The sequence below is a fragment of the Scylla paramamosain genome, chromosome 6, assembly GCF_035594125.1.
Source record: "Scylla paramamosain isolate STU-SP2022 chromosome 6, ASM3559412v1, whole genome shotgun sequence".
Taxonomy (NCBI): Eukaryota; Metazoa; Arthropoda; class Malacostraca; order Decapoda; family Portunidae; genus Scylla; species Scylla paramamosain.
This window is the reverse complement of record NC_087156.1, coordinates 25,438,127-25,464,496: the sequence shown is the minus strand read 5'-3', so window position 1 is coordinate 25,464,496 and position 26,370 is coordinate 25,438,127. Positions and strand designations below refer to the sequence as shown.

Below are 26,370 nucleotides of genomic sequence, written 5' to 3'. Positions count from 1 at the left end.
CTAGTAGTAGGCATCACAAATGGCAAAAACTGAAGACTCCACAGACTGTATGTATTTGGATGGTGGGGAAGTTGGCCTTACAGAGGGTGAACTTCCTAACACACCAAGTTCCCTTCCCCTTCATCAGTGCACCTTGGTGATATTGTTGTAGTGTGCCTGATAGGGGAACAGCAGGTTCTCATAACAGTAATCCAGTCACTGGAGAATTTTGAAAGTTTTACCTGGGTCTGTCATTATTGGTTGTGTTTGACAGCTCTGTGAGTAAAAACTGACAGTGAAACGCAGTGAATGATGCTCATCACATTTAGCACAAGAAATACAGAAAACTCTCCAGTTCCTGTATATACATTCAGAATAATTATACATAAAAGCCAAAAATTATTATTCTGTATCTGAAAAGATTTGCAGTTTATTTTAGCATACTTCTGTTTTTGTATCTTAAGTTGCATGTCATGTGGTAAAAAAAAAGCTAGAATCTTGCCCCTAATTGGTTTTCAGTGTGCGTGAGTGGCATAGATGTATGCTTGAGTTGCAAAGACTGCTCAGTGTTAGGTCTTGATCAGATTGTGTGTGACACAGGTCTTGTGTGTGTTGTGTGGTTGTGGGATAGAGTCTGTGGCCTTTATTATTGTATGTACCTGTTCTTTAAGGGCTTTATGTTGCCCCTGTATTTGTGTGTGTGTGTGTGTGTGTGTGTGTGTGTGTGTGTGTGTGTGTGTGTGTGTGTGTGTGTGTGTGTGTGTCTGTCATCCTTCAGCCTACCAAGCTGCACTCCAGGATTGGTTCACATGGTAAAGTACAATTTGAGGTTATTGTGTCTGTCACAGGGATTGTAAAAGTTTAGCACAGTATCAGAAACCTTGTGAAAAGGACACTAGATATATTATTGCAGGCACTTGGGAGTTTTCTGTATAGAGAAATATTCCTGAATTCAGATTGTTTGTGTTGGATAGGATAAAAAAGAAAAATTAAGTAAAGATCAAGATTGACTGCATTGAGTGAAGCTCCCTGGAATTTAGTGTCAAGAAATGGCATATTTTAGGAATAGGACACTAATAGCATTGATTAATTTTCATTCCAGTATTGGAATACCATCATTATTATTGATTAAAATAGTGATGTCATTTCATGCTGACTGTTCACATATCCACACCAACCAAAACTTTCAACAACGTATATAAATATGTTTGTTTCAATTTGTAGGTTTTGTTACATGTGGAAGAGGAGGAACTTTGTTTATACTAACAAAAATCCTGATAACCTCAGACTGTTGAACATCATTTCATTCACAAAACATTGTTAAACATGGACAGCAAGGGTTTGTTTGATGAAGAGCTTGGAAAGCAGTGTCATTTATTTGCATCCCTGATCCTCATTCCATGTAGGAACTTTCAGACACAGGTTAGCCTTTTCATTTAAGTGCACAGTCTGGAACCACATATAAGTTGAGAATCCTTTATATAAAATTCTAAAGTCTGGAAGCATCAAATACCTCAAATTTTCAGAGTGCAGACATTATCAGGAATTCTCTATTTTGCATATCAATACCACACAAATTAGCAAGGTAATATTAAAAATAATTTTACTGTATTATATAAATAATGTTTCAAAAATATCATAATGAATGTTTAATTTTTATTCACTTTATACAATGCAGTGTGTACTGTGCTGAACTAATGTGAAAAATCACCAACAGGTGGCTAGAGAGTGTGCTTCATCTTCCCTTTCAATGTCTTAGTTCCTTTCGGGGGACACCAATAGGCCTCCAGATGCACCTCATTCACAAGGCTTTCTCCAACCAGATATTCATACTGAGCAAACTTCATGCGAATACATTCAGTGGAAACCCAGTTTTCATTTATCCAAATATTACTTCATTCCAATAATTGAAAAATCCAAAAATTGGCAACACTTGACCCCAGCAATTCTCAATAAAGGATTCTCAGCCTGTGGTTACTTTAACATACATTACTAAAATACATTATGTACAGTATATTATGTTGGGGTTTGCAGTGTTTTTGTAGTTTATATCAGAATGCACATATACTACATGGTACAAGGTATAACTTTGAATCCTTCTATAACTGCTTAACTCATTATGTGAGATCAGGTTCCACAAAGAAGTTTGAACATACCTTTTTCACTCCATTATATTTCCATCAAATGTTATTCCTTTCCTATTAAACATTCAGTTTATCAGAGATTTGCAAATTTCATTAATTGCCATCCTAACAACATCTTGTTCGAGCATCTTCATTGGTAATTTTTTCTGTTAATGGTTTACATGCTGCCTCAACTAACATGGCTACTAACAACCCAGCTCAACTTCCAACTAACAACAGGCTCATGCAGTGTGGAAGACTAGTGATTTTGTTGTTTGGTGTTCGATAACAAGAAATCACTAATCCTCCTACAGCATCAGTCACTAACCTGCATGACAAAGACTACTTGGTGATGGTGATTCTGCTAATGCTGCTGCTGTTGTGCTGTTACTACCACTACTTCTACTGCTGATGCTGCTACTACTACCATGCTGCTGTTGCTGATCCAATTTCTACTCAGGGTTGTTGATGCTCTTAAAATTTAAATACTTGGAAAGAAATGCCAGATTCTGAATTTAAGCAGATTATACTGTACTCCATTATCTAGCTTATTTATGATATTGTGGTTGAGTAATTCAATATGGCTTAATGTTTAGGATGCATATGTGAAAATATTTTTAATATAATTGTCGAGTTTCATTTTATGTTAAGGTGGTTCAAGAGTTATATATATATATATATATATATATATATATATATATATATATATATATATATATATATATATATATATATATATATATATATATATATATATATATATATATATATATATATATATATATATATATATATATATATATATATATATATATATATATATATATATATATATATAATTTGGTAATATAGTTTTATTGTAACAAACTACATTTTCAAAAGCAGGAGTGGGTTGGCAGAAGTTTGCTGACTGTGTTGTGTAATAAGTGTGTATGTGTGCGAATGTGTTCAAGATTTTGTTCATAATATTTTGTCTTGTTTTGTTTACTTTGCAGTGTGCTGGAGTACGGCGGCCAGCATTACCAGGGTGGAGACTATGAGGAGCAGACTAGGTAATTGTCGCGGCTAGACATATACTACCACTACAGGCATCTCACTATATAAGTAGCCTGCCTAAGATCAATATAGAACCTAATGGTAGATAACCTGAATTGTTACCTTTTCAAATTGTTATTTTGACAGCGTGAGGGAGTTTGGAGGTCAGACTGGCCGCAGATACTAAGCACCAGCAGTAAGTCCAGCCATCTTCAGATTCTCATATTGATGAAGTAGATACACATTACAACACTTATTGCAAAAAGCTAAACCACTAGGCTTAGGGACTTGTTTGGAAGAGTTCTAACACAAGTGCTGTAGAATGTTTACTCTAGGATTAAAAAAAAAATACAAGCCTTTCCAGTTGCTGGTAAGGCTCTTGATGTAGGACTTTAGCAAATCATTGCTGAAGTGTCAGAGTTGCAGTAGTATTCTGCCAAGCCGAGCTGGGTAAAGAATGCCACAATTTGCATTTTTTTTTATAGGGTGTTGATAATGCCAAATAAATTTAATTTGAGAGGATTGTAACTATGCTTGGGGGACTTTTTTGAAGCACAAAATGAGTGCAATTTGGTTGATTGTACCTGCTTCAGTGATGGTATAGATAAGGAAATTACGAGCGCTGTTGATGGAATGACCTCACAGATGACGGCTAGGATTCCATCCAATATATTGAAGTAACTGTTAATCAAAAACATAACCTGTATAGTTTTTTACTTAAGGCAGTGTTTCAGTTAATATCAGAATTACATATTTTGATTTTCTTATAATCTCTTAATACAATTGTAGATTCTCTACTTTTATCATGTGAAAAGAATGATATCTGAGGAAGGGGAAATTCATAAATATTTAGACTTCATATTGGAAGTCTAACGTCCACTAATAAACTATGAATATTCAGGTATTTGACTAAATAAACTAGCTCCAAAGTAATCACTGATGTATTTTTGTACAATTTATTGTCATAATATTTGTTTCATGTTATTCTACATATGGATTACTAATAAATGTTGTCATCTAACCCATCAGTACTACTTCTACCATTTACTTCCTGGTTCTCACCACTGCTCTTCTTTATTGTCCTCCTGAATGAGGAACACACTGTCTCTTGACCTTTCATACTCTCTATCTGATAACTACTAGATATCTTTCCCTTGCAATCAGAGCTTCTTTTCATGAGGGTTGTAGTAATATTTCCTGCCTTAACTCCTGTGCTAAGACCCTAACTGTTAGATGTTGTGCCCTTCACGTAGAGGCTATCCTGCCCTTTGCTTTAGCTCCTGTTTTTCCATGGGATGTATTTAAGATGTTTACTTAGCCGATATTGGTTTTGAGGGAGGTCATAGCAGGTTTTTTAACTATGTAGTAGACTATGATTTCTTTGCCTTGTAAACATACTACATACATGTAGAGAAAAATCAGCTATATTTGATGAAGAGGAAGGGTTGTATGCACAGGCCATAGAGAGAATATATTGAAAAGTGTTGCTGAGATCAATCAGTTAAGTTAACATCTAAGGTACTTTCCTAGTATGTTTGTATGTCTGTACCTGATAATTGAAGCCATTGTCCGTGTACAAAGGTATCGTTGTCACCACTTTTAAGAAAGACAAAGGACACTCGCCACAACTTCATTGTTCTCCAGCAGGTTCCCTCCCCTTCTTAGTCATTTGGAATATACAATTCCAATTTCCCACAGCACTTTTCACTTCCTTTTTATTTTATATCTTTTATTTTTATTTTTGTTTTTCTTTATGCTCCTATCACCTTAAACTAATAACAGAAATAGAATAGTTTGTGTTCAGCTTTGTTTGAATCTATTTAGGTTTCAAAGCCCTTGGATAACTTTCACAAAGTGTGATTTGGCTAATTGTTTGAGAATGAGTTATTGCTGTCATCCCTGCTTTTGTAGGTCAAGTAGACATTCCATGCAGCACATATTTTGTTACAAATTATTGTTTATTTTTACATCTGATTAAGCCTGCCCCTCAACACTTGCAAGATGTTGAGTACCCCTTTTTGTGGGCTCCAAAGCCATCCAAGAAGAAAGTATTGTTAAGTTATATCATTGGCTTTTTTCATACTGACTTGTAGTTCCTCCTGGTAACACTGACCAGGTTTGGTATAGTTTTATTTTAATTTTCTGCAGTTTGGAGCAAGCTTTTCCCTATGATGTAAGAAAGAGCCTTAACTCTAATAGGAAATAGGTAATCTGTCCCCATTGCCTGCATACATTAGTATTTGAAGTTATATTACCTCGTATAGAGTTTATGTCCAGTGTATCTAGAAATTTTAACAAGAATCACTATTTGCTCCTCAGGGGATCAAATTTAACTATGCATGAACTGGCCCAGTAGGGAAAAACTTGTATTGTGAAATGCCATAATGACATGTTGTGTGAGTTACCACCTTCCATGAGAACTTCAATAAAATACACACATGTAGTTCTTCCTTTCTAGTGAAGCTTTTATGTAATGACAATTGAACTTTGCATTACCAATGATTTCACACAAGCTACAAAATGGTTATAATTAACAAAGTTTGGATGATTAAATTGATAGTCTAAGATGTGCCTATGGTCCCCTGAAAAGCAAGTATTGTCCTGCAACTTGACTGGATGTTCACATTTAAGAGATTTGATTTATACATAAGGACCAGACACTGTTATTTGTGTCCATAGTTTAAAACTCTTGAAGCCATCCATTTTGTAATGTGATTAATGTATTTTGCATTCATATAAAGGAATAAATACCAGAAGATATCAATGTATTCTTTTACCTTTCCTACATGTTTATCAGTTTCTACATTTTGTTCTTTACATCAGTACGTCTTTCAAATTAACAAAGAAAATTATTGATATTTGATACTTATTTCTAACCTGTGTGGCTAAGAAGGATCATGGGATGTGTTTCATTTACTCCCTCCTCAGTTCAAGTTAACTTCCTCACTTTAGTATTTTTATCCAAAAATATCTTGCTATATAAACAAAATGTATTAGAAGTATCTCACCTGTTTGAAAATAAATAAGGTTGTGCAAGAAAATAAATAAGAATGTTTCAGTGACAATGTCAATATCACCCTCCTGATTATGTAGGGTGTTGTTAGCATTTCTTAAGATGTCTAAAAGACCTAAGTATGCTGAATGAAGGAATCATGACCGTCAAGAATTTCTTCAAGCTCATATGAAAAATTGAAAGCATTTGACTGGAAAACACTAAATTTCCATCCTCGGTTTGCTTATATTTGCAAATAATATTTCAATCTCATTTATGAGAAGATGGAATGAAGGGATTGATTTCTCTTCCTTTGCAAACAGAAAAATGATGAATGGACTGAACCTAAACCTAACATTAGTAAATGTAGAGAGGGTGATTAATTTGCCCAGATATCTCCCAGAGGAGCCGATGTAAAGAGGTCAGAAATGGCTGATTGTGTGTTTAGGATTCAGTGTTAAGTGCACTAAAAACAGGGATTTAGAATTTATGTTAAAATTACACCTGGCATTGGTTAGATGCCCAAATTACGTTGCATATCACAAGGAAATAAGTCTGTTAGAATCAGTACAACTACAAAGGTATTATGTTGGCCAGTCATACCATGAAGTTATGGAAAATATAAAATTTGAGCTTTAAAGGAGAACTAGTTATCCACAAACAGCAATACAGCAATACAGCTTCATATCAGGAAGAAGCAACACAAATTTGTTCAGTGTGTGCAGGGAAAAAAAAAAAAGTTTGTGGAGTATATGACAGGATGCCACAGAAGGAGCATTGGTATTGCACACGAAGTCAGAAGTAAGATAAGTACTATGTGAGTGTGGTGAAAGATATGTCGTACGTTAACACACAGTAGTATGATTCTAATGAGACGTGCAGTGTGAATTATGAAGTTTTAAGGTCCACGTTGGATTAGGCCAAGGATCGATCCAGCAGAGTCCTTTCTCATTCGCAATAGCGATGTACAGACTGAGGGATGAGGTTTGGCTGCAGTCTTCCTGGTGACGCTGTGAGATACAGGAAGCCGGGAAGAAACTGAAAACGAATTGGAAGGTGGATAATTCGCTGAAGAGAGAAGGGATGAAAAGCAGCAGAAGCAAGACGAGTAAATGTGTGTGAATGAGACCTATGGAGATGGTATGATGAGATTACAGGGAGTGGAGCTGGTGAAGGTAGATGAATTCAAATACTTTAGTTCTCAGCTGTCCAAAGCAATAAGAACATAAGAACATAAGAAGTAAGGGAAGCTGCAAGAAGTGACCAGGCTTACACGTGGCAGTCCCTGTATGAAATATACCTACCTATTTCCATCTATTATCCCCATCCATAAACTTGTCTAATCTTCTCTTAAAGCTCTCTAGTGTCCTAGCACTAACAACATGATTAATGAGTCTGTTCCACTCATCTACCACTCTATTTGAGAACCAATTTTTTTCCTATCTCCTTCCTAAACCTAAATTTTTCAAGCTTGAACCTGTTATTTCTTGTTCTACCCTGGTTGCTGATCCTAAGAATTTTGCCTACATCCCCCTTGTTATAACCCTTATAACACTTAAAGACTTATATCAGGTCCCCTCTTAACCTACGTCTCTCTAAAGAATGTAAAATGGTAAAGAAGTGAAGCCTACAGCCATATGTAACGGGTGGAAAAGGGTGACAGGAGTGTTGTGTGATGGAAGGATCTCTGCAAAGGTAGAAGGAAAATCTGCAAGACGGTAGCGAGACATGCTTTCGTGAACGGTATAGAGGCGATGCTGCTGACTGAAGCAGTCAGACTGGGATCGCTGAGTTGATGTTCCGCTTGAGGTAACGAGGAGGGACATACTCAGGAATTAATATATCGAAGGAACGGCATAAGTGTATCAGTTTTAACATACAAGAGATATTCATGATAAAAGAGAAGAGAACAGGAGGAGGGTCGTATGTGCTTGAGTGGAGGACATAAACAGTACACAAAGAATGGCATACCCAAAAGGTAACGAACGGAGGAGAGATGGTGCAGACCAGTACGTGTTTCCCAGTGTCAAAGTTCCTCGCTACCGACTACCGGTAGCATAGTAGTCCTTGTCACTACCTATATAAATTCATCATTGTTTATGTTTCTCGGTGTCACCTCCCCGCTTCTGCATTCTCGCTGCACAGTACTCAATTAATATTTCATTCTTTTCACTGTAAACTCCGAACTCTGCCTGTTTTAGGTTTCCCTTCTTGATACTCTTCAAAAGAAGAGTATCGGGATATCGAAACAAATTGGTCCCCGTTTCAGAATTTTTATTTTATTTATTTATTTATTTATTTTATTTTATTTTTTTTTTTGGCCGGGGGGAGAAGGGTGGTTGGGGCGGAGTGCGATAAATCAGCGAGCTTTTTTCTTTCGTTTTCGTGTCCTTGGTCGGTCCTTTTCACGTTTTTTTTTTTTTTTTTTATGAATACTGCTGGGAAGTTGTAGTGAACTGAATATTTTGTTGTATGTCGCTATGCTAGCATGAAATATATATATATATATATATATATATATATATATATATATATATATATATATATATATATATATATATATATATATATATATATATATATATATATATATATATATATATATATATATATATATATATATATATATATATATATATATATATATATATATATATATATATATATATATATATATATATATATATATATATATATATATATATATATATATATATATATATATATATATATATATATATATATATATATATATATATATATATATATATATATATATATATATATATATATATATATATATATATATATATATATATATATATATATATATATATATATATATATGAATTATGATGGCATATAAAGTCATGTGAGAAGCATGAAAATAAAACACCGAGCGAGCCTGAGGGTGCGTTTACTGGGTTACAAAACCATCATAGCAGGATGAGGCGAGGCTAAGTGATCGCAGCAGGGCCGTCGTCTGCTGCGCCAAAGGGTTTGAAATTATAACACAAAATATACAGACTCTTAGTGGCATACATGTATATTAATTTAATAATATCCAGTTTCCAAATCGAATGAACATAAAATAACAAATAAAAAAAAATTGCAGCGTTCGTTCACACCGGACACATACAAACCACCCCCCCGGCAGCCCGGCCCCCAGTCAGCTGGCTCTGCAGGCATGGGGACAGTCGGCTGTTGGCTGAACCTTTTGAAGACAAACTCCCGTGTTACTTTCAGAATTAGGAATGGAGTGATACGAGATGACGGTCGGCTGTTCCCTGACCGTTGCGGGGAGTCGTGGTGCAAAGGTAAGTGGCGGTGACCGGTGAGGAGCGAGTGGCAGGCACCATGTGAAGCATTAGCCAGCCCTCAGCACGGCATGGCACGGCACATTCCAAGTTGATATTTTTGGCACTCATATCTTGTAATAGACTTGTCCAGTGGTCAGTGGTGGATGCAGTACTCATAGTTTTCAGGAACGAGTATACTTCTTGCCTTGATCACTTACCTTGAGGATTTTCTTACCCTCAAACTCTAAAAGATCTCAGGAAATTAAGTGTACAGGTAATGAGGGGGTTGACTATATATATGCATCACGGAACCAATAGAGGACTAGAAAAACTCACACAGACAAACACTAGGGAAAAGTTGAAGATAACATTTATATAACTAACTTGCTCCCAGCTTAAATCATTTATATTCTTTGCCTCTGAAGTCAGTGGCAGTCAGGTTTATGTGAGGGTTATGTAAGTTAGATTTCACTTAATTACACAGGCTGTTTGTAAGTTTGCTGTGAATTCCCTCTCCAGTATGAAAATATCCAGTGCTGTGCTTTTAAATCAGGGACTGCAGCCAGAGGTAATTGGGTCTAATGGTGGCACTACCCTAGAGGTCAAGGAGATTAGGTCACTTTGCAGTTTTACTTAACAAATTTCTGATGCCCCTTACAGTTCACTTTTGCTTAGGACAATTAATTGATTGATTTTACCTTCTGTTTCCATTGCAAAAAAAATTTGTTAAGTTATACCAGCAGCAAAAAAATTAGTAACTAGTCAAGAACCTCTTGGACTTTGGGTAGGGAAGCCAGAATCAAGTATAATCAGTTCAAAATGTAATAGTGAAAGACATTTTAAGATTATTGGGAATCACAGCATCACATAACCATGGACTTCAACCCTCAAAGAATCTTTAGCAGAACAGGTATAGGGTGTGGCCCCAATGTATTTTGATTTCAGTTTGGCAATGTTACTGTGCCTCTGACTTATAGCAGCAAGTGAAAGCCTTCTTGTCATTTGCATTGTTATTCTGATAACAGAACCACATACAAAGATTGAGTTGTAGTTGAATGATTTGATGTCTCAAATTAAATTATCTGTTGAAGATATTGCTCCAAAATGAGTATCAGTTTTGTATTGTGTAGGTTTCATAACTTACCCTGTGCCTCTTTTACTTATACATTATTTCACTAATATTAATCTTTTGTAGGTGGCTCAAGAAGGTGGATTACAAGAAATCAGTCCACCCGAGTTCAGGCTGCAGGAGCCAGATCACGACCAAGAGCTTCCACTAGCAAGAACTCAGCTCAAGGTGAGACACTGCATGGTTATTGCAGCTAATGTGATGGAATAGAGAATGGTAAAAATCTCCACTCAGTCTTAAACACTGTAAATTTTCATCTTCCATGTCTCCTATTCTTTTTGTATCTCCTACTTTACAGAGAGACACCTTTTCACAATTGTAGGCTGTATGCTATATGCAGTATCTTTCCCCTCCATGTAATTTTATTCTCTTATTTTCTTGAAATATCCAGATCAGGTTGCTCATGATGAGCCATGCTGTAAGGTCACAGCCAGTGTGAAAATTGGTGTCCTGTTGAGCATTGGTTGTTGTTAATATAACCACAGCATAAATCTCTATAATCTGATTTTTCTATAATCATAATAATTCCAGTATGTTCTTCAGATATATCCTGTGCTATGTAAAAACCTTTCATAACCACCCTCTTTGGAGAGTTTCTAGAGACAGGCATCAGATGTAGACAGAATTGTTCCAAACTGAAAATTTAGTTATATTTCTCCATGCCAATTATCCTTCCTTCCACATTTCTCTGTGTTTCTTGGTATTTCCATCATTCCTGAAATGGGACATTCCAAGAGCATAACTGACCAATCGCCTTTGGGAACACCGGCTTTCTCTTTTTTTTTATGAGAAGCAACACGTAACCCCTTTTCTCTGAAATATGTCCTTAGTTCTTAGTCTTTTATATATATAGTTTTAAAGTGGCTGGCTTATTGATCCATGTTATTACAAAACCATTGCCATTACGATTCAGACTGTGGGATCTCTTGATACCCACATTCTTGATTTTTATGGTCTTATTGTAAATACATTGTAAGGGAATAGTTGTGTGATATCATTTGATGAAACAATGAATTTGGTCTTAAAAGAATCATGTCTGAAGTTTCATGTAAGTATATTTCAATTTTGTTTTTCTTACAGTTTCAGAAGAAATAACATGTGCAAGTAAACAGTTGCACAGTTTTTCACTGTCAGAACAGCAGTTAGCAACTGCTGCTGCTACTGCCTCAACACATAAAGTGCCCCCACCACTTGAAATGCCAAGTGAAAGTGCTGTGGAATCAAGTTGTGATATTATGCGTGAAAGTGATAGAGATTTTGTTAAGTCTTTGTTTCAGGATAGAGTGACATTTTACCCAAATATTAGTGATGAAATAAGATGGAACCAAGGGCCACTTCACACATATGACTCAAGTTTCATGTTACCAGACACTGTTAGTGAAACCTTAAGAATAAATGAAGGAAACTTAAAGGTGATAATGGATAGTGAATTAAACCATCCACATGGCTCACTACTACCTGTTGAAAATCTTAGTAATGAAATTAAATCATTGATTGGTAATAAGAAAAACATATTACATAAAACTAAGGATGGTAATACCAAGACACTGAAAAGTGGAAAGGAAAGTGCTGTGACTACAAAGAAAAGAAAAAAGGGCATTGTGAAAAAGGTGTCTACTGCTGTAAATAAAGAGAAATTGAGTCCAGACACCACTCAGAAAACTGTGCCACCTCTGTCCAGGAAGAAAGTGTTGAAGTCAAAATCAAAACATAAATTGCATGGTCCAGAAGTGCTACATATTTTGGAGGAAAACGTTGAGGCTCAGGAGCCCAGCCAAACTCCTGCCCCCAAGGTTGAGCCAACACCTAAAGCCAAGAAGGGAGTAAAGAAGCATAAGAAAAATAAGAAGGATGAAGAGAAATATTTCAAAGAAGTGAGAAGAAGAGGACGGGAAACCAGTTTTAATCAGTCACTTGCTGCATACATCAGTGTGTGTGTGAGTGGCTTTTGCTTGATTTTTTGTAATGAAATCTTGCTGCAGCTTCATGTTTAATTTTGTCAGTGTTACATATATTATGATAAATGTATTGTAAAACTTGCTTGCTTGCAGATCAACCTGGGAATGCTGAATCATGCCACCCATAAATGTATTGTAAAACTTGCTTGCTTGCAGATCAACCTGGGAATGCTGAATCGTGCCACCCACACTCTTCTGTACTACCGTCAGTGTGCTCACCACTCAAACCGGAAAGATGAGTGCCAGAAAGTCAATTCTGTCCAAGTCTACAACCTTATCTTCCAAGGATATGCCAACAAAGTAATTGTTACACAAAAGTGTAGTGATGATTGGATAGTTATGTGAAGCCTAATACTTAAAGATGGACCAATTAGAGAAGTTATGTAATTAATGGTAGTGTTGGAGTGGACATAACCTTTCTTTTTATTTATTTATTATATGCATGGCCAAATAAGTATGATGGCACAGAGAAATGAAATGCATGTACACATTCAAACTTTTATAAAAGTCTCCACAACATTTTTCTTTTGTTAGACATTTAGGCAGAATTCAAATTTTGCACATTCAGATTGAATTTTTATTTCATTAATCAGTATGTATATTGTTAGGTGCATGATTCCTCATAAAAACTGCCACAGGCAATATAAAGGAAGAATTGAAAAATTTACACTAGATTTTAATTAATTATTCCTTTTCTTCCAGAAAAATTTCAAGAAGATGAAAGAACTTTTCAGATGCCTTAAGGAAGATGGAATAGATCCAGATGTAACCACCTATGCATTGTTGCTGAGCTGCTTGGGTCAGCAAGAAATGTCCGAAAATAATACGCAGAACATCAGACTATATTTAGAAGACATGAACAATGAGGTGAGAGTTCTGCTTTTGTCTCTCTCAGGTTGCATAATAGATCTCATTTATGCTAAACCCTTTTGCTGACTAAAAATATTACACTAGTCATGCTTCTGCCTGGTGCAGACCCAGATTGCACTTTTCCTATTTAGGTTTCAAGCGTTTTGTCTTTCAAGCTTGAGTGACTTATATTTTCTCTTCCAGGGCTTTACATTAGAGGATGTGTTCAGCCAAGCTGAGATTCTTGAGAATGATTTGAAGTGCGCACTAAAGGCAGTTACTCAGGTTGATCCAAATTTTGAGATCAAGCAAGTCAAGACAGAAACAGAGTATTCCTGCAACTTGGTCAATAATCTCAATACAACTATGTACTCCACCAAGGTATTGTATATTTACTCCATCATGATTTTTATGTGCAGATAGGCTGTTATAAAGTGCTGCATAGGTTTAATTTGAGAATTTCAACTGCATTGTATATATATCTCTCATGTATGGATATAAAATCTATTATTCTTCCTTTGTAATTTTTCATTGTTCTTCAATTTTTATTATTTTACATCTTAGGATACTAATAGCATATGTGCCCAACAGGTGCCTTCTCCAGCTCATGGGATTGTGACTCAGGAGATGCTGAATAGATGGATGAAGGAACAGTTTGCACTGGAGGCCAGTAGCCAGTTAGTCATCAACAGCATCGAAAAGAAAGAGGAGTCAAAGAACACTCACCATTATGTAAGTACACTTTGGATAGAAATTTATTGAAGGATGGTTAGTCATCATAGGGAAGGTATCAAGTTAGAATGATCAACCTGCATGTGAAAGCTGTGTACTGATTGTGATTTTCTTGACATAAGAGTAGCTTTACTATTACTGACTTAATTTCTTATATGTCATTTTAAGAGATAAAGTAATATCTTTGTGTAGCTTTAGGGTTTCCTTAGAACCCTAGCCTTCCTTTCCATAAGATGATATTGCATGTCACTTATTACAGAGAAAAATTCTTGAGGATTGGGAAGAGAAATGGAGGAGCGTGCTGCGTCAGACCTTCATCACTCAGCTGGGAGTGATGAAAAAATCATTTTATGGTAGTGGCTTGGACAAAAGAATGTCCATCTATCCTTACCTTGTGAGCCTTCCACCTGAGGAGTTCATCAGTATAATGATGCAGGTAATTCAGTGGAGCTTTTTTTCAGTCATTATCACCATTCAGGGAATTCATGATTTGGCTCTGTCCCACATCTGCTCCCATGCATAACATTTTACTTTCCTTTTCCTCACTAAGAGATGTTCTCTCATTTGTACTCATACTTCAGTCACAAGTTTGCTCTTATCTTGGAAACCAATTCTCCAGAGCATTCCAATCCATTTTCCAGTATAGCTTGCTGATTGTTCATTAATGAGAAACCCAAGTGCTTATTTGCACATGGTCAAGAAAAAATTCATGTTCCAAAAGAGATTTAGTACTTTCATTCACTATACATGTGGTGAAGAATCAGAGACAATAGTCACTAATAAAGCTTTTGTAATATTCCCTCAGGAAATTCAGAGACTTGCCCGAGGATCAGAAAGCTTTTCCTTCACTAAATACATGATGTTCCGTCGCCTTGGGGAGCTGGTGTACATGCGGTATGTGGTAAAGTACAAGAAAGAAGTTGGAGTGTTAGACAGACTGAAAGATGTTTATAAAGATTACACTACTTGGTACCTGGACAATGAAAAAGGTTTGTATAAAAAATATGAGTTTATATTGATTTTTCTCTATCTTCATTTATATCCGATGATGAGATTCCCCTTAAAGTAAGGTAGCCCAAACACATGCAAGATTGAAAATACAGAGAAAGGACTCCCAGTCCCCTTGCTCTGTCCTCTTATGCCTGTAATGAATACAGTATCTATTCTTCTAACCTGGTCACAGTGTGCCCAGACAACTTATGAATTAAAGTATAGATTGATAATAGAATATAACTGTGCTTTTCAACTGCATTTCAGAAAATGTTACATACATTCCTCGAGTGAGATGGCAGGAGCTGGCTGACTCACACTGCAGTGGCCCAGCACTGGAGCACAGTCCTGTGGAGTGGCCCAGTACTGTTATGACATCCATTGGCAAATTTATGTACTCAGTCATTCTTCTGAAAGTGATGCTGTGGAATCCCCTTCATGCAGAAAAGTATGTGAAACTAGTATGGAGAGTTTAGCTATGAAGACATTATTTTATTTAGCTGAAAATGGTGTTGATTTCTTGACTCATGTTATAAATTCCCTTTGAAATTCTTCTTCTGGATGCCTCTTGCATCAAATGTGCCAACACTACATAAATGGCACCAGCTTGTTATGTGTTTATCTTTCTCTTTTTCATATAGTTTGTTACTTCATGCAATTTTATTCAAGAAAGCAGATTTGACAACAATGTCCCCTTGTATGGCCAGTTATAATCTATGAATTCTATTTTGTTGTACTTTTGTTCAAGCATTTCTTATATGCCAGCTTACTTTTGTCTTGCTTTATCCACACAACTGTTCCGTAACTTTTCAGGCATGTTTATCCTGCTATATATGAGGTGGAACGAACTAAAGGATACCGCACTGTAGATGAGATCAAGCCATCACCATCTCTGGTAGAGCTGTACCAGAAGGCTGCCAAACCCACCCTCACCTTTGAATCCATAGTGTCCCCCATGGTCTGCCCTCCATTACCATGGGTTTCTACAAACTTAGGAGGATACCTACTGAATAATGCCAAAATTGTAAGGTAAGATTCAACATTGACAACAAAGATATTTTGCATTTCTCCATCACTCACTTAACTTACTCCTTCAAGGCAGCACATTTATAGAGCTTTTCAAAATGATGATGATGAATATTATATTATTTAAGCTTTGTCTCCTTTCACTGTAGGACCCCTGGCAAATTGCCCTCAGCCAGTGTGGTGGAGTATAAGACATAAATCCCCAAACCACTGTGAGAGGCCTTCATCTTGCAGGGTATTGAATGGTGATGATGATGATGACAGTGTTGATATTTTCAAACTCATTTTTTCTTTTCATTGGTGATTACAGGTTACCTTATAATGCTTACCAGCAGAAGCAGCGAATGGAAGAGTGTGGGAACCAACAGCTATATCCAATAATGGATTCCCTTAACCAGCTGAGTTCAATTCCATGGAGGGTCAACAAACCCATGCTTGATATTATCACTGAGGTATAGCTTTTGTTTACTATCAAGCTAATGTATTTGTTTTGGTCATTGATATTGTGGTAGATGTCCTTTGATATTATTTCATCTGTCATTTCCATTCCATGCAACAGTTGTCAAACCATTCTTGTTTCTGTCTGATTTGAGATGTGGATATCAACAATGATATTCTAGTAGATTGAACCACTCTCAAAGTTGAGTGTTAGTCCTCTCTACATTCCTATTGCTACTTTTGTCTCTCACTCCAGACTACAGTCATGAGCTTTGGAATCCTAATAATTTGGTAATTGACATCTTAGTAGCAAATAAGCATAAACCGATGAGTGAATGTGACCTTGACATAAATTAGTTTAACTATCCTAGACTTCTTTAATATAAACATAAGTTTTTAAAATCGCATGGGACAGCTGTGGTCATCCATCATTTCATGTTTAAGGGTTGTTTTTCCTTTATATAGAATACTGCTGCCTTTAATTTTGTAATTTATTTCTCTAGTTAACACTGGGGTTGGATAGCCATGGTGATGCTGATATGTTGGACAGGTTTTTATTGGTAAATTAACAAACAAGATTTTCATGATGATTAAAGAATATAAACTTTAAAACTACTTTTTTTCCTACAGCTCTTCAACAGTAATGGATGCGAAGAACTAGATATCCCCCAGCCACCATCCCAGTGCCCTCAACCACAGAAGATCCAACCTGGCATGAGCAGCGTTGAAGTACACAAGATACGGAATCAGCGGGTGGACTTTGAACAGAGGAAGAATGAAATGCATTCTCTGTGGTGTGATGCACTGTACAAACTTTCCTTAGCTCATCATGTAAGTATAAGTTTGTGGTTCTCCAAAAAAAAAAGGATATTGGACTTTTGAATATGTAACAAAGAATATATGTCTCTCCTTAAAGGAAACTAGTACAGAGGGGGTTTGACTTACAAGCAAGACACACTCTGGAATACTGCTTGTAAGTTGTTTTGCTCATAACTGGTCATCATAATTTTTCGGCACCCAAAAAAAAAGTATCATATGTTCTGCAAACAATGTAATACTTACACACTTGATTTAATACCATGAGAGAGAGAGAGAGAGAGAGAGAGAGAGAGAGAGAGAGAGAGAGAGAGAGAGAGAGAGAGAGAGAGAGAGCATCTTGTCTTAGGGGTGATGTGATACTACAGAGTCTTGACAGACTTGAGGTTTCTACCAAATGAAAGACTCAAATATGCCCCTCTCTCTCTCTCTCTCTCTCTCTCTCTCTCTCTCTCTCTCTCTCTCTCTCTCTCTCTCTCTCTCTCCTCTCTCTCTCTCTCTCTCTCTCTCTCTCTCTCTCTCTCTCTCTCTCTCTCTCTCTCTCTCTCTCTCTCTCTCTCTCTCTCTCTCTCTCTCTCTCTCTCTCTCTCTCTCTCTCTCTCTCTCTCTCTCTCTCATGCTTATTTTTCCTTTCTCTCTCTCCTTTCTGGGTTATGCATGCCTTCATTCATTTAATTTATTAAGATGGCTGGCTGAAAGCATAAGACAGGTATGTTTGCCTATTTGTGAACTTAATGTAATGGAGTAGACTTTTTACATGCAGCACAATCCTTCAGGCTCTATGCCTCTCAGAGGCTAACAGAGGTGCATGCATCATGGAATCTCAAGCCAGACTCACAGTGGTGCAGTATGATAAGTTTTTAAATTAAATTTAAATTTTAAACTAGCGTCTCAAAATAAACTGCTACAAGGTCTGTGTCCTGTGGCAGTGGGCAGTCCTTTGCTATGCTGCTGTGCTGCATGGGTAGTGGTGAGGTGGCATACTATGTAAATGTGGTGCAAAGTACCAAATTTGAACTTTTGGTGAGCAAAGGAAACAATATTAAGAGCACAATTTCATTTTGCGAGTAGACTGCTCATATCTCTGAACATTCATAACTTTTTACCTTGTAACTCAGACACCCTCTGTACTTAAAAATTTTAAATTAAAAAATCTTGATAATGATATTTTTCTTACAGTTTCAAGATCGAATATTTTGGTTCCCCCACAACATGGACTTCCGTGGGAGGGTGTACCCCTGCCCTCCTCATCTTAATCATCTTAGTTCAGATGTGTTCCGCTCTATCCTTAAATTTGCAAAGGGAGAAAAGCTGGGTTCAAATGGTCTGCAGTGGCTCAAGGTTAGTTGTAGCAAAATATGCTCATTTATGTATATTCATAGCTTAAATCACTTGTACACAAAGTCTATTTGGAGAGAAAAGTGATGAAATAAAGAAATTTTAATAACTTATAATAATCATATTCTGATTTTTTTCTTCATAAAATAATTACATTAGATACATGTAAAAAAAAATTATCAAATTGATAGAGAAGTCATTAATTTTTTTTAAAGTAGATACAGTGGAACTTCGGTTGTAGAACTTAATCATTCTGGAATGCTGTTCGAAATCTGAAACTATATTTCCCATAGGAATCAATGTATAATGGATTGATCTGTTCACAGTTACCAGTCTATCCTGTCTTAGTGGCTTATGACAGATTCTCCCCATAGTCAAGATGGCTGCTTCACAACATCTCCAGCTCACAAATTATTTATCCAGAAAGAATTTATTAGATGAACTTAATGACACAGAACTCATCAGAAGATACTGTTTAGAGTGTGAAGGTATTCTCTTTGTCACTGATCTAGTGAGGGAAGCCTTACAGAAGGGCACAGAAAGGAACAACTTACTGCCAAAATTAAGGTGATCATAACACCTAGACATCTTGCTACTTGGAAAAGCTACTGGAAAAATGCAGTTGTGCAGTAGTGATGGCATTGGGAGTCAAGGAGAGAGCCACAGGTGTCTCGAGATAACTCCTGAGTGCCTAAAATTGTTCGTTTACATCAAGATTTTTCAGTGGGATCACATTTACCTTATTTCAAAGATTGAATTACTGCCTTACACTCTGTCTATCCTCCAAATATATAAAAACAAAGTAAATATTTATAAAAACTATAAATTAGTAATAAACAGCAGCTTTTGCTATGTCTTTTAATATTTGAAATCAAGTAACTTTGTTCTGAAACCGAATTATGGTACCACAACTGAAGCAATAACGAGTTCAAATTTTTGTTCAAAAACCGATTTGTTTGAAAAGGTAGGCATTCAGTAACCAAGATTCCACTGTAATTGCTTTAAGTAGAAGAATATAAAGGCTGCTTGTGTGCTTGGATAGATCAGTAGTGGCAGCTCATGGTACTGATGTCAGTCTACAGCTCACCAAGTTCTGTCACAGCAGATATATTCATTACTCAGAGCTAATTATGATATCACATTTGTTATTGTTTAAAATTATTATTATAAGGTGACAGCATCTGACAAGAAAAAAAAGAAAGAAGAGGAATGAGATGACCACAGGAAATGAAATATATCTTTGTGAAAGATAGTTTGTGATACTCTGAGATGTAGTGAGGTGTTTTTGGCACAGACAGGTAAGAGGTTAAAATCATTTATCATCTTTTTAATTTGCAGATGAAGGTTCACGCAATTGTATATTTCTTTCCAGTTGCATCTTATAAATCTGACGGGATTTGTAAAGAGAGAGCCTGTTGAGGACCGCATTAAATACTGTGAGTCAATAATGGAAGACATCCTGGACTCCGCTGACCATCCCCTAACAGGCCGCCGCTGGTGGACCAAGAGTGATGAACCATGGCAAACACTGGCAGCTTGTAAAGAGGTGAGCACTTTATGACTTACTGATAAGTTTATTTATTAGTTGCTGTACTTTCCCATGATAAGTACAATTATCCATTAATATTCAGACTACTTTCACTGGAAGTATTTGTTATTTTTTTCTTGGATTCCATGGACTTCCATTTGTGGAAAAGGAAAGTTTTTGTAAGATTATCTGTAAGAGAAATGAAAGCAACAGTTCTAAGAATTAAAGATGTCTGCTGGCAGTGTTAATTCATGTATCAGTAGAGATGAGCAGCAGTGTATTTGATAAACACCTGAATGTGATTGAGGCCATGGCAGAAAATTAAGAAATACACTTGCAAGCTAGTATTGGGTTTTGTACATTCCAGCTGGCAGCAGCCCTTCGTAGTGGTAACCCAGAAGAATATGTTTCCCAGCTGCCAGTACATCAAGATGGCTCATGCAATGGACTCCAACATTATGCTGCTCTTGGACGAGACAAAATTGGCGCCATGTCTGTCAATTTGGCACCCAGTAAAGCACCACAGGTAAGTATCTACTTATAGATTTATTGATTTGTGTTAAAATATGACTGGGTAAAAAGAGATAATAGAAAATGTTTTATAGTATAAGGGTAAGATTAAGGGGCATGGGACAGTGTGAGAAGAGTATTAGACACAAGATGAAGAATGGAGAGCAAATGTAAATACACAGTAGGATGTGACTTTGTGGACCTTTACGGAAAGTTTTCCTACATGTTGTCAAATGAGCTGCTGAGGTTAGATGCAGGGAAGGAAATAGGTTCAGTTTAACATAGCATCAGCAAACCAGTTCTGCTACAGTGTCCTGATGTGGAGAGACATGGGTATGCTTGTGCTATGGACTGTCATATAGTGTGGTCACTGAAGGTTGATCTGCCATAGATGCCTAGTGGCTAAGATGGTAATTCATTCTTAGTTAATATTTATTGATGTGTGTGTGAGAGAGAGAGAGAGAGAGATTATGTGAGTATTTGGACTCTTTATCTCAGTTATCCCTCTGTGTGAGATGTCAGTATTGTATAAAGGTGGATAATAAATTCAGTGTATTACTTCTAGCTTGTGTCATATAATACATTACATAGCCATTGATATGGGATTTGATCAACATTTCTTGTAGTATATGATGTCTAGTGCTGATTGAAACTGAGGGAGAAAGGGTTGTCTCTACTAATCAGCATCTTATATTTCAGGATGTCTATTCAGATGTTGCTGCATTAGTTGAAGCAGAGAGACAAAAGGATGCTGCATCTGGTACTCCAGTAGCCAAGGTACTGGAAGGTCATGTCAAGCGCAAAGTCATCAAGCAGACTGTCATGACAACTGTGTATGGAGTGACAAGATATGGAGCACGACTCCAGATAGAGAAACAGCTAAAGGGTAAGCTCTAGGAAATATAAACCAAATCTGGAGTTCATTGTGTCTTATACTTTCAAGATGAATCCTGTGTTGCATAGTAGTGTGCCATGGCAGTAATGTAATTGATGGTATATTTAAGAAGTGAAAAGTTGAGTAAGTTTGTCTGCAGGTGTTAGAGGAAAAAACAATTAGTGCTGCCTCTTCTAAAGAAAGTAGTGTGACCTTTTTCCACCTCAGGTCTTCACACTAATTACATATCTTTTTGATGAAACTAAAATAGAAAAGCATAAAAATCTATCGTTTGACAGTAGATTTTCCTGAGAGATGCTTGTGTTATGTGAAGAGTGGATGATGAAAGTTGATGAAAGTGCTTGACTCCTCAACTACACCACATTTTATTAGAACTGTGGTGTAGTTGAAGAGTCAAGCACAGCACCTTAATACTACATGCAAATACAAGGTGAACATTAGGTAATATGCATTATAGTCTACTTAATCTTTTTTGTTTGCAGCATTGGATGGTTTTCCTGCAAGTCAGCGATGGGCAGCTTCACATTACTTGGTGCACAAAACATTTCTTTGCCTTGAAAAAATGTTCACTTCAACCAAGGAGATTCAAAACTGGTTTACAGATTGTGCTAAGATTGTATCTGAGGTATGTCTGAGGCCTTGCTATATCATACTTGTGAAAATTGTATGTGTTATTGATCATTTGATGCTGGGTATTGATTGACCTTTCTGCTGAATTATTTTTTTATTTATTTATTTATTTTTTTATTTATTTTATTTTTTTCAGACAAGGGGTGAAAATTTGGAATACATCACACCTTTAGGATTGCCTGTGGTTCAGCCATATAGCAAGTTTGTCGGTGACCAAAATCTCCATAGGAAAATTACCATCAACATTCTACACAGACTCTTTTATGTAAGAAACAGTAGTTTAGTGCATGATTATATGTACATATATATTGACATGAATTCAGTAATGCATTATTACTATGACATTATTTATTTTATATAATTTTTCCTTTTGGATAGAAATATTGTACTTGAAAGTAAAGTATCCTATAAGATTTTTCTATATTATTAAAAGCATAACTTTTAATTATTATTATTTTTGTTTCTGTTTATAGGAAGCCAAATGTAATGAAACAGAAAAATGCATTTCCCCCCAACTTCATTCATTCCCTGGACTCATCCCATATGATGCTGACTTCTCTTCATTGTCAGCAAGCTGGCATTACCTTTGTATCAGTGCATGACTGCTTCTGGACTCATGCCTGCTCTGTTAACATCATGAACAAGGTAAAAGAGGTCTAGGAAATATGGTTTTCTGAAGATCATTTTCAGCACTTGAGTCCATGCCTAAGATAGGAAGATCACTTTAACCTGGTCCAAGAGGATGAGAGAGAAAATTATTTATTGATGGATGTCAAGAGAATTCATATACTGATGGGTATCAGGGATGAAATTTATATATTGAATATGTGGTGGCTGTTCTTTAGATTCATATAATGCTCTGATTTTTTTTATTCAAATTTTCATTGACAGTGTGTGTATTAGTGGAATTGATTTGTTATTATTAGGAGAGTAATGCACTCACATGAAGAATATATGTTGTCTCATTTGATTTTCTTTTTAAATGATTGAGCAAATAAGTAAAGATTGAACATTTATATGTTGAGAATCTGTCAAAACTCATACTCCCACCTTGTAAATATTTCAGTTTAATATTTGCTTTTCAGATTTGCAGGGACCAGTTTGTTGCACTTCATAAGGAACCAATTTTGGAAGATCTTTCCAGATTTTTGCAGAAAAAGTTTGGACTGTCCAAGGGGTAAAGTAGACTGACTTGATTTCTTCCTCATATCCATACCCACATTCTTCTGTTTTATGGTTTTGACAACAATATTGTTCCCCTCTTCACTGCTTTTCCAATCTGTCCCTTGATTTTTTTTCAGCTTAAATAAAACATTGTCAAGAAACATTGACTTTGTAGCCTCTTCATTCATTCTGCCATTTAGTTCATTAATTCATCTCACTTACCTTTTTTTTTTTTTTTTTTTTTTTTTTTTTTTTTTTTTTTTTTTAAGTTACTTACTTCTCCCCTGTAATAGGATATACAGTCTGGTCATACATTCTGTAGCCAGGTTGGAAGGATATTGCCTCCAGATTTTCTGCTACTAAAAGAGACAGAGCAAGAGGATGGGAACTGCCCTTCTCTGTACATTTAATCCCTGCAATGAGAGTTTGATCTTGTCTTGACTACCTACCCATTAAGGGGACATCTCAGTTGTGTTGATAAACAGATAGCTTTGTCATTATATTTCAGTGGTGTTCATTCTTGTTATATATTCTAATTTATGAATCTGCAAAAAAACCTATGACATCACAGGTTAATTAATTTTTATAATTAATTTTCTCATCTTCAGTCAAAAGTCTTATTTGGTTCTCTTGGATGAAGTATTTTAGTGTTACTTTATATTCTTATTTGAAAACCCGTATTATAAAACATCTATTTAAATGTCATTGTCTTTCCTCTTTCAGTGACTTTGCCTATGATGGTTCTGCTTTGGATTCTTCTAAAATGAAGCTCAACAATATTGTAAAGCAAGTTCCAACTAAAGGAGAATTTGATATAGATAATGTCATAAAGAGTGTATATTTCTTCTCGTAATAAATTATATTTGTATATGGCATTTCATTTGTGTGTGTGTGTGTGTGTGTGTGTGTGTGTAGTAGTTGTACAAGTTTATATTATACAAGGTCTGAGTTAATCTTGTGTGGTTATATATCCTTTTTTCTTCTTTTTTTTTTCTTTTTTTTTCTGGTTAACTGCCACCATCTTAGTTGCTATTCTTTGGATTCTTCCATTTTTTTTATAAATTCTCTCTCTCTCTCTCTCTCTCTCTCTCTCTCTCTCTCTCTCTCTCTCTCTCTCTCTCTCTCTCTCTCTCTCTCTCAAGTAAGGGAACAGCAACTTCTCCATATTCTGATTTTGGTCTAATCATTGTGGTTATTATATTCATCATATCTGTGTCCAGGAATTGAGAGGTTACTTTCGTGTTCCTCAGCATATAGTACCAATCTCAAAATATATTTCTTATGTGTCTTTCTGATGACATTATCTGTATTATTACTCCAAGGTCTTTTCTTCATCTCAGTATCATGAAATTCCCTGGCCTGAAAGTCTCAGAGTTCCCAAATTACATTACTGTTACATTGAATTTCTTTTCCCAGTGTTTGTTCCTTTCGTATATCTTATTTGAATAATTCTGCTGATCCTCCATCCTTGTGGGTTCTTATCTCTTATTAATTGTTCACATGATCTGTGAATCTTTAAGCCCCTCCAGGGACATTTTTTTTTTTTATAAATACTGAAAACTGTGTGTATGTTTTACAGACCACTACTAACAATAGTGGTGATAGTGTCTGGCATGGAGGCGCACATTCCTCACTCTTTTTCTCGTCCTAAACCTTCTAAACCTTGGTTTAACACAGCTTGTTCTCGTGCTATACATGATAGAGAGGTGGCCCACAAAAGGTACTTAAGCCTTCCATCACCAGAATCTCGTGCACTTTATATTTCTGCCCGGAACCATGCTAAGTCTGTTCTCCAACTAGCCAAAAACTCCTTCATTAACAGAAAATGTCAAAACCTTTCAAGATATAACTCCCCTCGTGACTTCTGGCATCTAGCCAAAAATATCTCCAATAACTTTGCTTCTTCTTTCCCTCCTTTATTTCAACCAGATGGCACCACTGCTATCACATCTATTTCTAAAGCTGAACTCTTCGCTCAACCCTTTGCTAAAAACGCTACCTTGGACGATTCTGGGCTTGTTCCTCCCTCTCCTCCACCCTCTGACTACTTCATGCCACCTATTAAAATTCTTCGCAATGATGTTTTCCATGCCCTCACTGGCCTAAACCTTCGGAAGGCTTATGGTCCTGATGGGGTCCCTCCTATTATTCTCCGAAACTGTGCCTCCGTGCTTGCTACCTTGCCTAGTCAAACTCTTTCAGCTCTGTCTGTCAACATCTACCTTTCCTTCTTGCTGGAAGTTTGCCTACATTCAACCTGTTCCTGAAAAGGGTGACCGTTCTAATCCCTCAAACTACCGTCCTATTACTTTAATTTCTTGCCTATCTAAATTTTTTTTAATCTATCTTCAACAGGAAGATTCTTAAGCATTTATCATTTCACAACCTTCTATCTGATCGCCAGTACGGGTTCCGTCAAGGCCGCACTACTGGTGATCTGGCTTTACTTACTGAGTCTTGGTCATCCTCTTTTAGAGATTTTGGTGAAATTTTTGCTGTTGCCTTGGACATATCAAAAGCTTTTGATAGAGTCTGGCACAAAGCTTTGATTTCCAAACTACCCTCCAACGGTTTCTATCCTTCTCTCTGTAACTTCATCTCAAGTTTCCTTTCTGACCGTTCTATTGCTGCTGTGGTAGACGGTCACTGTTCTTCTCCTAAATCTATTAACAGTGGTGTTCCTCAGGATTCTGTCCTGTCACCCACTCTCTTCTTACTATTCATTAATGATCTTCTAAACCAAACTTCTTGTCCTATCCACTCCTACGCTGATGATACCACCCTGCACTTTTCCACGTCTTTTCATAGACGTCCAACCCTTCAGGAGGTAAACATATCACGCAGGAAAGCCACAGAACGCTTGACTTCTGATCTTTCTAAAATTTCTGATTGGGGCAGAGCAAACTTGTATTGTTCAATGCCTCAAAAACTCAATTCCT

General features: G+C 36.3%; 2 protein-coding genes and 1 long non-coding RNA gene across 4 annotated transcripts in view; 2 read left to right on the top strand and 1 right to left on the bottom strand.

The window, feature by feature from the left end:
• The window catches only part of LOC135101496 (heterogeneous nuclear ribonucleoprotein K-like), a 99,320-nt gene extending 93,423 nt beyond the window's left edge, over positions 1-5,897 (top strand). Inside the window, 2 exon segments of the mRNA XM_064005547.1 lie at positions 3,098-3,154; positions 3,285-5,897. Coding sequence (XP_063861617.1) covers positions 3,098-3,154; positions 3,285-3,324 — 97 coding nt within the window. The 3' untranslated portion in view covers positions 3,325-5,897.
• LOC135101498 (uncharacterized) lies at positions 3,096-8,341 on the bottom strand. Its single transcript, XR_010269294.1, has 2 exons — positions 8,101-8,341; positions 3,096-7,167 (listed from the first exon to the last, which is right to left on the bottom strand). It is a non-coding gene; the product is annotated as an uncharacterized LOC135101498 (long non-coding RNA).
• A 707-nt stretch (positions 8,342-9,048) lies between these two features.
• On the top strand, positions 9,049-24,299 carry LOC135101495 (DNA-directed RNA polymerase, mitochondrial-like). Of its 2 annotated transcripts, none has more exons than XM_064005546.1 (23): positions 9,049-9,127; positions 9,245-9,446; positions 10,624-10,725; positions 11,638-12,494; positions 12,672-12,815; positions 13,218-13,382; positions 13,569-13,745; positions 13,956-14,096; positions 14,356-14,532; positions 14,902-15,085; positions 15,354-15,534; positions 15,900-16,115; positions 16,423-16,564; positions 17,181-17,381; positions 18,546-18,707; positions 20,077-20,250; positions 20,600-20,758; positions 21,442-21,628; positions 22,120-22,262; positions 22,404-22,518; positions 22,728-22,912; positions 23,353-23,444; positions 24,155-24,299. In XM_064005546.1, the coding sequence occupies exons 2-23, from the start codon at positions 9,317-9,319 to the stop codon at positions 24,282-24,284; spliced, it is 4,164 nt and encodes a 1,387-aa protein (XP_063861616.1). In that variant the 5' UTR covers positions 9,049-9,127; positions 9,245-9,316; the 3' UTR covers positions 24,285-24,299. The 2 variants fall into 2 exon arrangements, 1 of the variants encoding a protein (XP_063861616.1); XR_010269292.1 differs by having other exon boundaries at positions 9,057-9,127; positions 22,404-22,532; positions 22,741-22,912.
• Positions 24,300-26,370: the final 2,071 nt, after the last annotated feature.